Source organism: Salmo trutta, chromosome 31 (assembly GCF_901001165.1).
Source record: "Salmo trutta chromosome 31, fSalTru1.1, whole genome shotgun sequence".
NCBI classification, from domain to species: Eukaryota; Metazoa; Chordata; class Actinopteri; order Salmoniformes; family Salmonidae; genus Salmo; species Salmo trutta.
The window spans coordinates 14452581-14469978 of NC_042987.1; the positions used below are offsets into that span (position 1 = coordinate 14452581).

General features: G+C 39.8%; 1 protein-coding gene across 4 annotated transcripts in view; it reads right to left on the reverse strand.

The window, feature by feature from the left end:
- sntg1 (syntrophin, gamma 1) overlaps nt 1-17398 on the reverse strand; it is a 69461-nt gene that overhangs the window by 22366 nt on the left and 29697 nt on the right. For all 4 annotated transcript variants that reach the window (XM_029725372.1, XM_029725375.1, XM_029725374.1 and 1 more), the window contains 6 exons: nt 8118-8446; nt 7017-7071; nt 1331-1465; nt 780-836; nt 495-552; nt 357-400 (listed from right to left, as the gene is read on the reverse strand). In XM_029725372.1, the coding sequence (XP_029581232.1) occupies nt 357-400; nt 495-552; nt 780-836; nt 1331-1465; nt 7017-7043 (321 nt within the window). In that variant the 5' untranslated portion in view covers nt 7044-7071; nt 8118-8446. The remainder of the gene's footprint in view (nt 1-356; nt 401-494; nt 553-779; nt 837-1330; nt 1466-7016; nt 7072-8117; nt 8447-17398) is intronic.

Here is a 17398-nt window from a genome sequence, read left to right on the forward strand (position 1 = left end):
CATTAAACTGATGATATGCATAATATGCTTTATTTTACATCATTGAAGTGTGTTTGAAAACGGTGTCCTTGATTCGTAAAACAGCAATCAAGTGCGTTATATATCTGTCGTCCGTGCTCATAAATAGCATTGCTGCAAAACAATGAAAGCTGACAGTGACAGTTGCAACAAAGATCTCTATTGCAATTGTACACTATGTTCTTCCTGGCCATGCCAACACATAGCTCAGTGCACTCATATATCGCATAGTGATCCATCAGCAGAGTTTGAAGGGGTTGGAATTCAACCAGACCTGTAGTACAAACACTGAACGACACCAGGCAGAAGAAACTGTCACAATACTCATCATGGCTTACCTGGAGGATTCCATCTCCGATAAACAGCAACCCAGACAGTTCAGCTGCAGACAATATATTATATATTATATTTGGGTGAAGAAATAATCATTCGTAAGGCATAATGAAATGGATACAAAGAACTAAAAAAGAGCTTACCTTTTTGCTCTTTTGATATTTTTGATATCACAACAGGGATTTTGTGTTCTGCGCCTCCCTAGGGGGGTGATTATATAGTTATGTAGTTTGTTGCACAAACAAATAGCGGAAAAGAAAGAAACAGAGGAAAAAAGAGAAACTATTGTATCTTCCCGCATAGGCTACTCCATTAGTCTACTGTTGATATGAATCAATTGTGGTTTTAAAAGATCAATTGCATTAGGTGAAAGTAAATTAAAAGATGGAATAGGGAGAAAACAACTAATCAATGGCCATGTAAATTACCTTGATGCTCAAGCCAAAACCTCCAATCGTCTGTCTTCTGATTGTTACAGTTCTCTCCTGCAAGGAATCAGATGAAAGAGACCATGTTTATTATGGAGATACTTCGAGTTTAATTTGACTTTACTTCGAGTTTAAGTTTTACCGTAGATGCAAATGAAAGAACAACAGCGCTGACCGAAGGAAAGTAATAAAGGAAAGGTCCCTTTTTTTAAATGGTGCTTGATATGAGACGTGGGTGTCTCTCCTGTTTCTGTGCATACAGTACGTATCACTACACACTTATTACACACTTCATGTAAGTACACCCCAGATATAGTGTGTGTGTGTGTGTGTCACCATCTACAGAAGGTATGGGCAACTTTGATGGGTGTGGCGGCCACAAAAAAATCTGAACTCATCACGAGTGGCTGCAGAGGCTCACGGGTCTGCGTGTCCACATCCATACCCACACATGCAGTCAATGCCGGCCCGAGCCTTTTGGAGTGTCTGTAAAAGAGCAGCATGATGTCAATGCGTGTTATTTTATGTGACAGGCACGGCAGGTTACTTACACTCGAATAAAATGGTTCTCCTGACACGCAGATGACATCTTGCTCTTGAATTGTCAGAATGTCTTTAGCCAAGTGCAGTCGAATATTGAAAGGCTCCTCATTACCATCTTGCAGCAGATAAACCCCAGTCTTCGTCTGCAAAGTAAATCAGTGGAAAAATAATTTCTCATTCTTCTATGTCCGAATTAACTGGCCATGAAATGAAATGAAAATGTCATCGAATTGGAAAGACATTGTAGAGACTTTTGACAGAGTGACACGGAGAATGCCCTATGGACATTTTAGAATGGGCTAGGAAAAGATCGATCATAATTCATGATCAATTCAGGGAAATCTTTTTTTACTCACTAATGTTTTGCATATATCTTCCATATTATGTTGCAATTATGTTAAAAGAAGACAGGATAAATATAGACTCACTGATTAAGGTTAGTTCTCAGTCAAATATGTGCTGAACTGGCAGTGTGAGAAATTAGTGTTGAACTTTATCTTAGGCCTGGACATGTTCCAATGTATTCAGTTTCACTAATTAGTGTGAATTGCATAAATGTTTTATGCACTGTGCTATAACATTAATCTGAGCAAAATATATTGTCGTTAGGCCCTGAAAATTAAACCAGATAACTGCAATGATATGCCTCTTAATAACAGACAAAAGAAACAATTAGTTACAATTTCATCTCCAATGAAATAATTCAGCATCATTTCGTCTATCCATCTAAGATTCTAAAATAATGCTCAGGCACCAGATATGCATTTCTCAGTGTTGCGCAAAAGAAATGGATGATAGAAATCATCATCATATCCCGTGATCCATTTAAAACATGATAATCTGCATGCATTTGTATTCTGCAGAGCCAATTCCCCACCAGCTATTTGGAATGCCTGTCCTGTCCTTGAGACTATGGTTAAGTCTAAATAAGAGAAGCGCCATCACCTGACATGATTACTAATGTAAAGCCAAGCGGGCCAATGTCACTGAGCATCCTTGACAACACACGCAGTACTGTCACCGAAGGACACATTAGTCACCAGTATTTTTAGTCAGAAATGGCAGCTCGATTACAGGTAAGGCATCTCAAATAATGATATTTACATGTACTGTATCTAGCTCTGTGTAAAGAAATCATGGCAGCTCAACTGCAGGTATGGCAACTCATAGAATGACATTTAATTGTGCTGTGCACAGCCTGGGTGAGTATTATTCATATCAACAGCAGCATTTCAATGTGAATGTGTTTTTACAGTGTGTTGCCTTGGACACTATATCCACAACTAGTTCAAACTGACAATTAAAATACACAGAGGCATTTATGGTGTGTATGTCTCACACGTGTGAGTTTGTGTGTGCGTGTGAGAGAGAGTGAGAGAGAGAGAGAGAGAGAGAGAGAGAGAGAGAGAGAGAGAGAGATTGAAAAAGTTTCTTCTACTTTCCCCAATGCACAAGTGGTTATCTCCACCCTGCTACCACGAAAATACTTCCACCCTGCTACCACACAGCGGGTAAACGCAAGTATTTCCTGTGACTGTGCCTCAAAACCAAATGTTTACCTGGCCCACCACTCCACCATGTACTTGAACAGCGTTTATGACCAGGTCATTTTCTTTTATGTTATTGACTGAACATTTGTGTTGTGTTGTTGTTTTTGTCTCACTGCTTTGCTTTATCTTGGCCAGGTCGCAGTTGTAAATGAGAACTTGTTCTCAACTGGCCTCCCTGGTTAAATAACGGTGAAATAAAAAAAATTAAAAAAAGATGCTCAGCAGGCTCTGCTCACACTTACTGGCCTGAGGCCAAACCACACGACCAACAACATTGGACACTTTATGGAACACAAAGCCTTCACTATCTCATCCTGGAATATCCAAGGCCTGAGGTCATCTGCCTTTGGCCTAAAGAGCATGAACCTGGGTTTCATCAAAGAAATTGTAAATACAGACATTGTCATCCTACAAGAAACATGGTATAGAGGAGATGAACCCACTGGTTGCCCTCTAGGTTACAGAGAGCTGGTAGTCCCATCCACCAAACTACCAGGTTTGAAACAGGGAAGGGACTCAGGGGGTATGCTAATTTGGTATAGAGGACCTAACTCACCCCATGAAATTAATCAAAACAGGAACATTCAAAAGGAAATGATCTTAACAAAGGAACATGTCCTCCTGTGTGCTACCTATATCCCCCCACTAGAATCCCCATACTTTAATGAAGACAGCTTCTCCATCCTGGAGGGGGAAATCAATCTTTTCCAGGCCCAGGGACATGTACTAATCTGTGGCGACCTAAATGCCAGAACCGGACAAGAACCTGACACCCTCACCACACAGGGGGACAAACACCTGCCTGGAGATGACAGCATTCCCTCCCTCATATGCCCCCCTTGGCACAACTATGACAACATAACCAACAAAAACGGGTCACATCTCCTGCAGCTCTGTCACACGCTGGGTATGTACAGTCATGGCCAAAAGTTTTGAGAATGACACAAATATTAATTTCCACAAAGTTTGCTGCTTCAGTGTCTTTAGATATTTTTGTCAGTTGTTACTATGGAATACTGAAGTATAATTACAAGCAAAGGCTTTTATTGACAATTACATGAAGTTGATGCAAAGAATCAATATTTGCAGTGTTGACCCTTCTTTTTCAAGACCTCTGCAATCCGCCCTGGCATGCTGTCAATTCACTTCTGGGCCACATCCTGACTGATGGCAGCCCGTTCTTGCATAATCAATGCTTGGAGTTTGTCAGAATTTGTGGGGTTTTGTTTGTCCACCCGCCTCTTGAGGATTGACCACAAATTCTCAATGGGATTAAGGTCTGGGGAGTTTCCTGGCCATGGACCCAAAATATCAATGTTTTGTTCCCCGAGCCACTTAGTTATCACTTTTGCCTTATGGCAAGGTGCTCCATCATGCTGGAAAAGGCATTGTTCATCACCAAACTGTTCCTGGATGGTTGGGAGAAGTTGCTCTCGGAGGATGTGTTGGTACCATTCTTTATTCATGGCTGTGTTCTTAAGCACAATTGTGAGTGAGCCCACTCCCTTGGCTGAGAAGCAACCCCACACATGAATGGTCTCAGGATGCTTTACTGTTGGCATGACACAGGACTGAAAAGCGTAGCGCTCACCTTGGCTTCTCCGGACAAGCTTTTTTCCAGATGCCCCAATCAATTGGAAAGGGGATTCATCAGAGAAAATGACTTTACCCCAGTCCTCAGCAGTCCAATCCCGGTACCTTTTGCAGAATATCAGTCTGTCCCTGATGTTTTTCCTGGAGAGAAGTGGCTTCTTTGCTGCCCTTCTTGACACCAGGCCATCCTCCAAAAGACTTCACCTCACTGTGCGTGCAGATGCACTCACACCTGCCTGCTGCCATTCCTGAGCAAGCTCTGTACTGGTGGTGCCCCGATCTCACAGCTGAATCAACTTTAGGAGACGGTCCTGGCGCTTGCTGGACTTACAATTGAACCACTCTCCTTGAAGTTCTTGATGATCCGATAAATGGTTGATTTAGGTGCAATCTTACTGGCAGCAATATCCTTGCCTGTGAAGCCCTTTTTGTGCAAAGCAATGATGACAGAGTGATCTCCAGCCTTGTCCTCATCAACACTCACACCTGTGTTAACAAGAGAAGGCTGAAATGCAGTGGAAATGTTTTTGGGGGATTCAGTTCATTTGCATGGCAATTAATTGCAATTCATCAGATCACTCTTCATAACATTCTGGAGTATATGCAAATTGCCATCATACAAACTGAGGCAGCAGACTATGTGAAAATGTATATTTGTGTCATTCTCAACTTTTGGCCACGACTGTACATAGTCAATGGTAGGCTTCGAGGGGACTCCTATGGTAGGTACACCTATAGCTCATCTCTTGGCAGTAGTACTGTAGACTACTTTATCATTGACCTCAACCCAGAGTCTCCAAGAGCATTCACAGTCAGCCCACTGACATCCTTATCAAATCACAGCAAAATCACAGTCTACTTGAACAGAGCAATATTCAATTACAAGGCATCAAAGCCAAAGGAAGTGAGTAATATTAAGAAATGCTATAGATGGAAGGAATGTGATGTGGAAACCTACCAAAAAGCAATTAGGCAACAAATTCAATCCCTTTTAGACAATTTCCTGGACAAAACGTTAATAGTGAAGGTGTAACTTGGCAGTAGAAAATCTAAACAGTATATTTGACCTCTCAGCTTCCCTATCAAATCTAAATATTTCAAACAGAAAACCGAAGAAAATTTACAACAATGACATATAGTTTGATGAAGAATACAAAAACCTAAAAGAAATTGAGAAACTTGTCCAACCAAAAACATGGAAAACACTAAACAAACAACAACACGAAGAATTATCTATCCAAAATGGAGATGTATGGGTAAACCACTTCTCTAATATTTTTGGCTCTATAACAAAGAACAAAGAACAAACAGCAAAAACATATACATGATCGAATGCAAATCTTAGAATCAACTATTAAAGACTACCAGAACCCACTGGACTATACATACTTTGACCTAAACATCCGCGCCCAAACTTAAGGAAAGCTTTGACTATGTACAGACTCAGTGAGCATTGCTTTGCTTTTGAGAAAGGCCGCCGTAGGCACACCTGGCACTCAAGAGAAGACAGGCTATGTGCACACTGCTCACAAAAACAGGTGGAAACTGAGCTGCACTTCCTAACCTCCTGCCAAATGTATAACCATATTAGAGACACATCTTTCCCTCAGATTACACAGATCCACAATGAAGTTGAAAACAAACCAGATTTTGATAAACTCCCATATCTACTGGGGGAAATACCACAGTCCGCCATCACAGCAGCAAGATTTGTGACCTGTTGCCACAAGAAAAGGGCAACCAGTGAAGAACAAACACCATCGTAAAAACAACCCATATTTATGTTTATTTATTTTCCCTTTTGTACTTTAACAATTTCCACATTGTTACAACACTGTATATATACATAATATGACATTTGTAATGTCTTCATTCTTTTGGAACTTCAGTGAGTGTAATGTTTACTGTTCATTTTTATTTCTTATTTCACTTTTGTATATTATCTACTTCACTTGTTTTGGCAATGTAATATGTTACCCATGCAAATAAAGCCCATTGAATTGAGAGAGAGAGAGAGAGAGAGAGAGAGAGATATGTTGGAGGTAGAGTCATTCTCATTAGCCTAGCTGAATCAGTGCTGTGATGCAGCTGTATCACTGGGTAGGTCAGGAGCCTCTCTCTGCGTTGCTCGGCTGAGCATTGTTTGACCTGCTGTACAGCATGTATGTACAGTAATTACCCTTATCTCTGATCCCATCTTGTGTGTCATCATTACCCTCCCATCCTAATCCTGTCCATCATTATCTACATCATCAACTCCAATCAGATGCTGTCGTCTGTGTACATTCCCAATTTACACTGCAGGCGGTAGGCACCAGGCACCAGACATGCAACAAGGACAGTCACATTTTCATCTACCTAAGCCAGAGATGCATTGTGATATGATAACTCAATGACACTTGTTGTGTTCCAAAGGTTAACACGTGTCAGCAGTTGAGTACGCTGCCAAGTAAAAATACATAAAACTAGTCACCATGGCAGACCAATTTGCTCCAATTATCTTTGCAAAATGCTGAGGGATTGAAAGCTATTCAACTCAAATTGTAGCTACCTCTTCATTTGAAGTCTTGAAATCCATGTGCTATGGCACAGTGAGGGAATCTGCCCTGGAAAAAGAAAGAAGAGGAAAGGAAATTGAATTTGCTTCCTGAACAAAATACCTAGCAGTTAGTCAGGGACATGGTTCTTCTCATTTGTAGTAATAACACAGATCGACCAAGCTCTTCGTGATGGTGTATCCCTTTCCACTTAATATAAACACAAAACCCACCGGCATGGTCTGCCTATTTTCATTACTGTCATGTCATCCTTATAGGAATGAACAATTTGAATCCAGAGTAATAGATTTGCATTGCAATTTCACTTCTTTCTAGCAGAATCCTGTGCAGAACCCCATGGATTAATCAGGGAGGAAACCAAAGACCATTAAATGTCTATGAATAATTCATAACCTGAAGGTGAGAACCTAAGTATCTACAGATGTAAGATCTTAATTTGATTACCCTGTTGCAGGAGAACTGTCCATCACTGCAAGAAATGTTATGCATTTGAGGTTTAAAAAGTCTTCTGAAGTTTGTAATTTGACATTTCAGACTTGATTTCCCCGTAGGAACAATGTATCAACTGCCAAAAAAATGTCCATTCATTATAATCCACATAATAATTCACATTTCCTGCTGCTGCATGATTATTTTCCTGCTGTAGAAAACTGCCTCAAATTAAGATCTTAATCTGTACCATGATTAATGTTTTAATATGGAATCCATTGCTCCTGACTGACTGTGTTACCATATCTGTTACTGTGTTACAGCAGGGCTAATAATTAAAACAGTGAGACACGCAACAACCACAGCTGATGGACACATGTCTCTGGAGTAGCCCAGTAGTACTGCAGTATTAAAACATGCTACAGCTGAAGCTGTTGAAGACAAGTCACAGATGAAGGCGTAGTACAGTTCTGTTCTTAAGTAGTAATAGAGGTGGTTTGAGACAGAGCCATAAATAAATGGCTCAGGTTTGGGATGAGGATAAATAGAAACATATGCTTCCCTTGTCCTCAACTTTGTAGAAAACAAACTGCTGTCCTTGAAAATGAATGAATTATACTAAAACAACATTGTGCTTGTGCTTTTAGTATATATTCAAGTCTCACCTCAGTAGAAAGGCCCCCGGCTCTTTGTCTGCAGAGGTCTAGCCATGAATCAGGCAGGTGAGCACTGATTCTACCTGTGGCAGAGGAGCTTCCCTGGGCATGGCCGTGGGGGGACGCAGGCTCTCACCTGGAGCTGGTTGTGGAGCCTAGCCTATGGTAGGCTTGGTTTTGGACCACTCTGGGCACTGGCTGGCCTGGTGTATGGGCTGTTGTTATGGCCAGGTTGGTGTGGCCAAGATGCTGTCCCAATCCTTATGGTGGTTAGGGAGGGTGTCTGATGGCGGACTCAGGAGTAGTTCCACTCAGATCCAGGCTCAAAGGACCACGAGCTGAGATTAGAAAAATACATAACATTTGAGTCAGTCTGTGAGGTAGTGGGAAACTAGACCATGAGGCTATAAAGGGCTAATCCCCAAAAAGTATATCACAGAAATAACCCATATGGTTTGTGCCTGATGCAACACAGAGGGTGTTCTTTAATGGAAGCCTCTCAAACATAATCCAGGTAGAAGCAGGAATTCCCCAGGATATCTGTTTAGGCGCCTCAATATTTACTAACGACATGCCACTGGCTTTGAGTAAGGCCAGTGTGACGATGTATGCGGATGACTCAACACTATGCACGTCAGCTACTACAGCAACTGAAATGACTGAAACACTTAACAAAGAGTTGCAGTTAGTTTCGAAATAGGTAGCAAGGAATAAGTTAGACCTAAATATTTCCAAAGTAAAAGCATTGTACTTGAGACAAATCATTCACTAAACCCTAAACCTCAACTACATCTTGTAATGAATAATGTGGAAATTGAGCAAGTTGAGGTGACTAAACAACTTGGAATAACCCTGGATTGTAAACTATCATGGGCAAAACATATTAATATAACAGTAGCTAAAATGAGGAGAAGTCTGTCCATAATAAAGAGCTGCTCTACCTTCATAACAACACTATCAACAAGGCAGGTACTACAGGCCATGGTTTTGTCGCACCTAGACTACTGTTCAGTCGTGTGGTCAGGTGCCACAAAGAGGGACTTGGGAAAATTGCAGTTGCCTCAGAACAGGGCAGCACGGCTGGCCCTTAAAAGTACATGGAGAGCTAACATTAATGACATACAGTACATGTCAATCTCTCATGGCTCAAAGTGGAAGAGAGATTGACTTCCTCATTACTTGTTTTTGTAAGAGGTGTTGACAAGCTGAACGGACACCCATGCATACCCCACAAGACATGCCACCAGAGGTCTCTTCATAGTCGCCAAGTCCAGAACAGACTATGGGAGGCGTACAGTACTACATAGAGCCATGACTACACGGAACTTTGTTCCACATCAGGTAACTGATGCAAGCAGTAGAATCAGATTTAAAAAGCAGGTAAAAATACACCTTATGGAACAGCGGGGATTGTGAAGTAACACAAACATAGTACACACACGTACACATGGATTTTGCGTCGTAGGTATGTTGTAGTGCAGTATGGGCAGAGGGAACACACTTAGTGTGTTGTGAATTCTGTAATGAATGTATTGTAATGTTTTTAAAATTGTATAACTGGATTAATTCTACCGGACCAGAGGAAGAGTAGTGGGGATGCATAATAAATACAAATACAAATTATATTTCATATTTAGTGAGCCCCCGAACATGGCACAAAAACAATTTACAATGCAAAAATACTGATGACGACAAATTCTCGGTGTGATCTAATAATTTGTATTCCAGACCAGTTTATGGGTAAGGGGTAAGAAATCACAGAGACAATTTTTTTGACAAGCCCAGAGGTTTAATTTCAGAAAACAGTTCACTACAAAGGGGTGAGAAGTCTAAACTGCTGCAGGTTGTAGGCACCTGTGGGTCTAATATAAATACCTTGCAGCAACTAGATGGCAATTCTACATGAAGTAAAATTGTGGGACTTGCTTTACCGGTTTAAAATGATTTTTGTGGTAGTTGAAGAAGTACATTTAAAAAAAAATCTTAAAGCAGTTAAATATTTTCAAAGTTAAATGTAATTAAATAATTGGTCAGATTACTTTGATATACTACTATATCAACCTTATTACTTTGGATTGTGGGGCAGTTAGATCACACATTTCATCAGAAATAACAACACTCGGACTACTACAGTGTTATACACTACTAGAATACCACAGTATATGCATTGTCAAAGTTTTAAATAAATGAAATAGTTTTTCACATCGTATTTGGACGACAGCGGGATGTTCATGAAGTCCTCTCTGGGCTTGAGGGGGATCCATAGGAAGAGGGACTCACTGACCGGAAAGGGGGAACTCCTTCCCTCGGAGCACCTCTGCCCCAAGGAGGGACAAACAAGTTAACTGAGCATAGCATACAGTGCATTCGGAAAGTATTCAGACCCCTTGATTTTTTCCACATTTTGTTACGTTACAGCCTTGTTCTAAAATTGAATAAATGTTTTTTTCCCTCATCAATCTACACAAAATACCCTTTTTTGTTTTTCCATGTTTCAGTTTGGCCCTGTTTGTTCAGGTTTTAGCAGTCAAAATCACCCTTTACACCATTTACACGTATACGGGTTGAAAATGGCAGATTTAGACACTGATAAAAGCTTAAATTGTAAAGCAGTAGCCGTACAATCACATGCTATATGACTTCGGACCTTAGGCTCTGCGCTTCACAGCGCAAAACGAAACGGATTTTAACTTACAGTCGTTCTGAACTTGAGAAGTTGGCCCCATCCCTCCAATTAATTGGGCAACTTTGGCACATTTTTGTTCACCAAGTGAGGGAAATGCTGTAAATGAAAAGGACTCTATGTATTTTTATAGATGAGACGTTGAAGATTATTGTAAATACAGCTTTGATGTCATAGAAGCAAGCCAAACTCCTGTGAGTCCAAATGTGCACTTCACATTTCCATATCATAAAGCTCACATCATATACAGTGTCAGTGTTTATGATTACTATCTTTGGCATCATACCCTGGGTTATTCTGAACAGAATGAGCATGTCTTTGTCAACTGTGAAGAAAATTCACTGCAGTACATGCACCTGAATGCACTCATGACTCCTTTCTATGCGCACCAAAATGATGATCTGTTTCCCTGAATTGCTTCCCTGAATTGCATTGTATTTTTATAACTTAGCTAGTCATGTTGGCAACAGAGCTTGCAACACGCATGCCCCTCCCAACTGAGGATCTGTGTTTTTCAGCCATCTATTTCCTGTGTTTGAGGTGTGCAAAATCCAATTGTCACTTAAATCTCCCTGGATTGATTGCTTTCATTTTACTCCTGCGACTCTTTCATACTCTTTCTTGTTACTGTCGTTTTTTCCTGTTAACGTTTGACCACAGAAATGTTTGTAAAGACCTGTCAAACACACCTTGGCAATGGCTGAAATGGGCTCAATGGGATACTGTATATTGTCTTTTCGTTAAAGCTTTAAGAACGTTAAAGCTTCGTCTGGGATTCAACCAATGTTCCCTCGAATTTATTTGGATACTGAGCAAATTTCAGGTTTTGTGAGCAGAAACTTGAACATTGTGAGAATTCTGTGCAACTTCCAGCTCACATTAACAGTTTTAGACTGTAGCCAATAGGCTATTGTGTCTATTTGAGCATAATGTAGGCCTATCAGAATGGCCTACCAACAAAAACCAATGGAGCAAATCACATAACATTTTCACATGGAAATAGCTTTTGATTTTTAATGATATAGCCTACAGTAGCTATATATGTGGTGTTGTAGATTTTTTTGGTCAAATTAATAAGTTAGCTGTCTACCTTTGATAAGCAGCTAGCTTGCTAGCTAGTTGGCTCCCATGCCAACGTCTTTCTAAACTAATATCTGACTATAATATGAAGCTATTTCAGAATGAAAGTTAACTGGCTAGCGTATCATGCTTTGTGACATTATGTTAGCTAGCTATGCACTAGTTCTTTTGTGAGCTGGCTGCTCATTCTAAATAGTACAATCTAATCTGTCAAAAACAGTGGCAGCATGTGCAGCAGTGGTCATTTGGTTTTTGACATGAAAAGTAAAATAGGTGGTAAAGTAAAGCAAATGAGATGGCTCCGACAGAGAGGGCTGCCTCGCTTCCAGTCCTTATGAAACTTTGCAATGTACACTACCGTTCAAAGGTTTGGGGTCACTTAGAAATGTCCTTGTTTTTTAAATAAAAGCACATTTTTTGTCCATTAAAATAACATCAAATTGATCCGAAATACAGTGTAAACATAGTTAATGTGGTAAATGACTATTGTAGCTGGAAACGGCTGATTTTTTTTTATGGAATAGCCACATATCTGCCTAGAAGGTCAGCATCCCGGAGTCACCTCTTCACTGTCGATGTTGAGACTGGTGTTTTGCGGGTACTATTTAATGAAGCTGCCAGTTGAGGACTTGTGAGGCGTCTGTTTCTCAAACTAAACACTCTAATGTACTTGTCCTCTTGCTCAGTTGTTCTTGTTAGAGACAGTTTGCGCTGTTCTCTGAAGGGAGTAGTACACAGCGTTGTACGAGATCTTCAGTTTCTTGGAAATTTCTTGGCATAGAATAGCTTTCATTTCTCAGAACAAGAATAGACTGACGAGTTTCAGAAGAAAGTTCTTTGTTTCTGGCCATTTTGAGCCTGATAATGGGCCTCTGTACGCCTATGTAGATATTCCATAAAATAACAGACATTTCCAGCTACAATAGTCATTTACAACATGAAGAATGTCTACACTGTATTTCTGATCAATTTGATGTTATTTTAATGAACAAAAAATGTGCTTTTCTTTCAAAAACAAGGACATTTCTAAGTGACTCCAAACTTTTGAACGGTAGTGTATATATTCTTATTCCGTTCATTTATTTAGATTTGTTTGTATTAGGTAGTTGTTGTGGAATTGTTAGATTACATGTTAGATATTGCTGCACTGTCAGAACTAGAAGCACAAGCACTTCGCTACACGCAATAACATCTGATAACCATGTGTATGTGACCACTACAATTTGATTTGATTTGAGGTGTATTTATGCTGTTGTTCAAATGCACAGATCGGTTTATATATCTTCTCAAAGAAACCATGGGTAGTTCAAAAAATTGCCATCTTATTTCTGTCATGCTGCTTTGTTGACAACTCCAACCACCTCGCGCCCCGGGTATTCAGCCAATCAGCGGCCGCCGTTGGGATGTGTTCCAAACAAAATAACTACAAGTGTGCTTGCTCTAGTTCCTCAATGGCACAGCTAGGAGAGCTCAAAAAAGCACCTTGTAGTTGAAGACTCTTTTTTTGAGTCATAAAAGTGCATTGAAATGACTTAGGAACTGTGCACACTTTGGAGACAACAGTTAGTCCCCTGACTCTTTTTTTGTCTTATGTTGCAACTACAACACACTCTCCAGGAGTATTCCTATCATGTTACTGAATGTATCCAGAGTATATTCCGATTTTGTTATCAACAAATGCAGCGAAAAGTACAAAAAATGTAAAATGTACATAAAATCCATAGTGTAATGTTTGGATTCAGTCTGGTGTCACAGTGAAATGTTGTGTCCTCACTTTGGTCTAATCAATTTCCCATCATCTCCAAACTGTTCATTTTCAATTGCTATCATCCCTGCAGGCCACTACGAGTGTAAATGGTTAAACCACATCAGGAGACCACTCTTGAGGTCTGTGAAAAATAGAAGACATGTGGCTTTATGGGTGTAGTTACCCTTTAATGCAAGTGTGCACCAGCAAGTGTGCACCAGCATTGTTTGGTAAGCAATGTTTCTGTAGCACTCATGTGATTGCAGAGTTTGCAAAACAAATGGACACTGGATTGATGCAAATAATCATGATATCATTCTGCCAGGTAGGCAAAGCTTACATTTTTGAATCTCTACCAGAAGGTCACCATTAGCAAAACCGCTAACAGCTACACAAAGTGTAGACATATGCACCAACTACACTCACACACACAGGGGCATTCCTGTGCTGTTTCAAGAAAGTGAAAGGAAAATACATATAACTGCCTCCTTGTTAGCACACGCTTTTCAGTTCTGCCCACAAATTTTCTATGGGATTGAGGTCAGGGCTTTGTGATGGCTACTCCAATACCTTGACTTTGTTGTCCTTAAGCCATTTTGCCACAACTTTGGAAGTATGGTTGGGGTCAATGTCCATTTGGAAGACCCATTATGACCAAGCTTTAACTTCCTGACTGATGTCTTGAGATGTTGCTTCAATATATCCACATAATTTTCCTTTCTCATGATGCCATCTATTTCGTGAAGTGCACCAGTCCCTCCTGCAGAAAAGCACCCCCACAACATGATGCTGCCAACCCCGTGCTTCATGGTTGGGATGGTGTTCTTCGGCATCCAATCCTCCCCCTTTTCCTCCAAACATAACAATGGTCATTATGGCCAAACAGTTCTATTTTTGTTTCATCAAACCAGAGGACATTTCTCCAAGAAGTACAATCTTTGTCCCCATGTGCAGTTGCAAACCGTAGTCTGGCTTTTTTATGGCGGTTTTGGAGCAGTGGCTTCTTCCTTGCTGAGCGGCCTTTCAGGTTATGTTGATAAAGGACTCGTTTTACTGAGGATATAGATACTTTTGTACATGTTTCCTCCAGCATCTTCACAAGGTCCTTTGCTGTTGTTCTGGGATTGATTTGCATTTTTTCGCACCAAAGTACTTTCATCTCTAGGAGACAGAATGCGTCTCCTTCCTGAGCGCGTGTTAACTGTCCTGTTGTGTAATAGTCACATTTTGGAACAGTGAGTGCATTCTGACATCACGTGCATAAAACAACTCATGCTGGGGCGACCGTTAGAGATATTTGGAACTCACATGTGAAAGGTTAAAAGTCTGGATTCCGGGACTCCCTACCTGTTCTCCGCAATGCAGATTTTATAGAGCCCTACATACATCTTAGATTCATTATTTGAAATGCAATTATTATAAATGTTTTACCATGAGCATGTAGACAGTAAAAAATGTATTCTGTTTTCACAACGTATTTGGACTTTTAGTTTTTTTTACACTAAGACTAACCTGAACAGCAGTACCTCGTTGACGTCGGCAAATTTCACCGGGATGTCGTTTTTTTACATCATCAGAATTTTCATATCTTATCAAAATGAAAATAAATAAATAAATACATTTACTTAATAAAATTGTATTTTGTTATTATAATGTCACATACAATAATCTATGGTCAAATATTCTTCAGGGGGCGACCCCACTGCAGTTCCTGGGGTCGCGACCCCGACTTTGAATACCACTGCTTTAAACTATGACAATGGAAGGAGGGTGTGTGTACTGGTTTCAATATGTTTTGGACTTCTTAACTGTAGAAAACTATAATTGTGGCACTTCAAACAGACTGAATTAGTAAATTAGTAGGGCTAATTTTGCTATGGGAAACGGAAGTGTCACCCAACGTAGTTACATGACAGTGGGAAGTTAGCTTAAAGCTCGAGTAAGTAAGAATTGTGTCCACAAATGCACCCGAATGTCTATTATATGTAAATAGCTTATGATTAGTGAATTCTATAATGTAGTTATTTTGTTAGATACTTTTCCCTATTAGCTGAAATATTTTTTTCAAAGCCATTTTAGCGGTCCGAACTGTCAAAATGGCAGTTGTTTCAAAAAGTTAGGAAGAAAAGTAATTTATGTGATTACTAAAATAGCTGTACTATTTGATTGGTATATTTTGTTCTGATTTCAGATTTCAATAGCAGAGTAGAGGAGGATTTCAGACGCTCTAACTTTTTTGTTGAACGTTTTGGGAAAGTGTTCAAAATTTCAGTTGTTTATAGAGGAAACGTCATTGATGCGGTTAGTAAAACAGCTGTATAATAGAATATGTTCTTGTTCTGATTTCAGATTTGAATAGCAGAGAAGTAGAGGAATTTTTAATGTGCTTTAACGTTTTGTCTAAATTGTTGTCAGCGGTCAAAGTAGCTGATTTGAGCAAAAGTTACATTGTTTACAGTTAATAGAATAGAATTTTGGGAGTTATGATGTCCCAATGGCCATTTAGAATGCTGAGGAAATCCCATTGAAGTGGATGGAGGACAAAAATAATGGCTTAATAGTTTTAAAAGTATAGAAGATATCAAAACTTTGTATACAAGCACACCCACAGGGCACAGACATCAGTTCAATGTTTAGTTTTGATTTACATTTGGTTGAGTTGTCAACTACGGTGAATTCAAGGTGAAATCAACAAAAAATGACACCATGTCATTGGATTTAGGTTAAAAGTTGGGTGAAAGAACGACAAAATGCACATACGTTGATTACTTTTTGAAAATCCAATCAGTTTTCCTCGTTGATTCAACGTCATCATATAGATTTTTTAGGTTGACGTGGAAACTGCGTAGATGAAACCAGTTTTTGACAAGCGGGACTATTCCAGACCGACCTGCACGTTTTAAAGTTTGAATGACATTTCTAGCTTAAACGGTGTAGGAGGAGTAGAAGAAGTATGACGACGATTTTGAATGGGACATTTGCTTTGCAAGTCCCATTCATTAATTCATGTTCTTCTGTGTCCTTGTCATTTGTATGCAAAGCACAAACATTTCTGCAGAGGTGTTTTGTTGTGTTTCAATTGAAACCTCAGGAGAAATTCTGCTCATTAGCGTGCCTTTCTTGACACGATATTGTCTTGTTTTGTACGCTTTGTACAAAATAATAAAACGTAGAACTACAGGATGTTTCTTAACATAACTCTTTATTAACTAGCTACGACTACATGTTCGCCTATCTCCAACCACGATCAACTGACGATGCCCTAACCGTCTGGGTGGTCTTAACCAATCACTGCACAGTAGGATACGGCGGTAAAATGCATCCAATTATAATTCAGTATGTATTCACATATGAATATTACATCCCCCTTCTTTTAAAACAAAATACAAATGTTTACATATTCGAAGCTTTTCTTTTGAATACATGCTCTGTAGTTTGAACTCAAGGTAAGTAACCATTTATATTGCATAACACACCAACTGAATCAACATAGACTCTGAAACAATGATCCAACATACTGTTACTTTTAGAACAAGGGATTCTCAGCAACTCAGCTTTCACTGTAGAAATGACATCTTAACATTTCAAACAAATACAATACCAAAGCATTTCAAGTGAACTTTCAATAACAAGTTTACAGTCTGGAACTCTTTTAGGGCAGCGATCCGCCTACACCCTTTGACATTTCACAGGTCGAGGACAGCTCTGGGCTTGACCTCTCTTCCTGACCTTGTGCGATATGATGTTGAGCATGCTTCTGTGTCAGTCAACAGCTCTTGT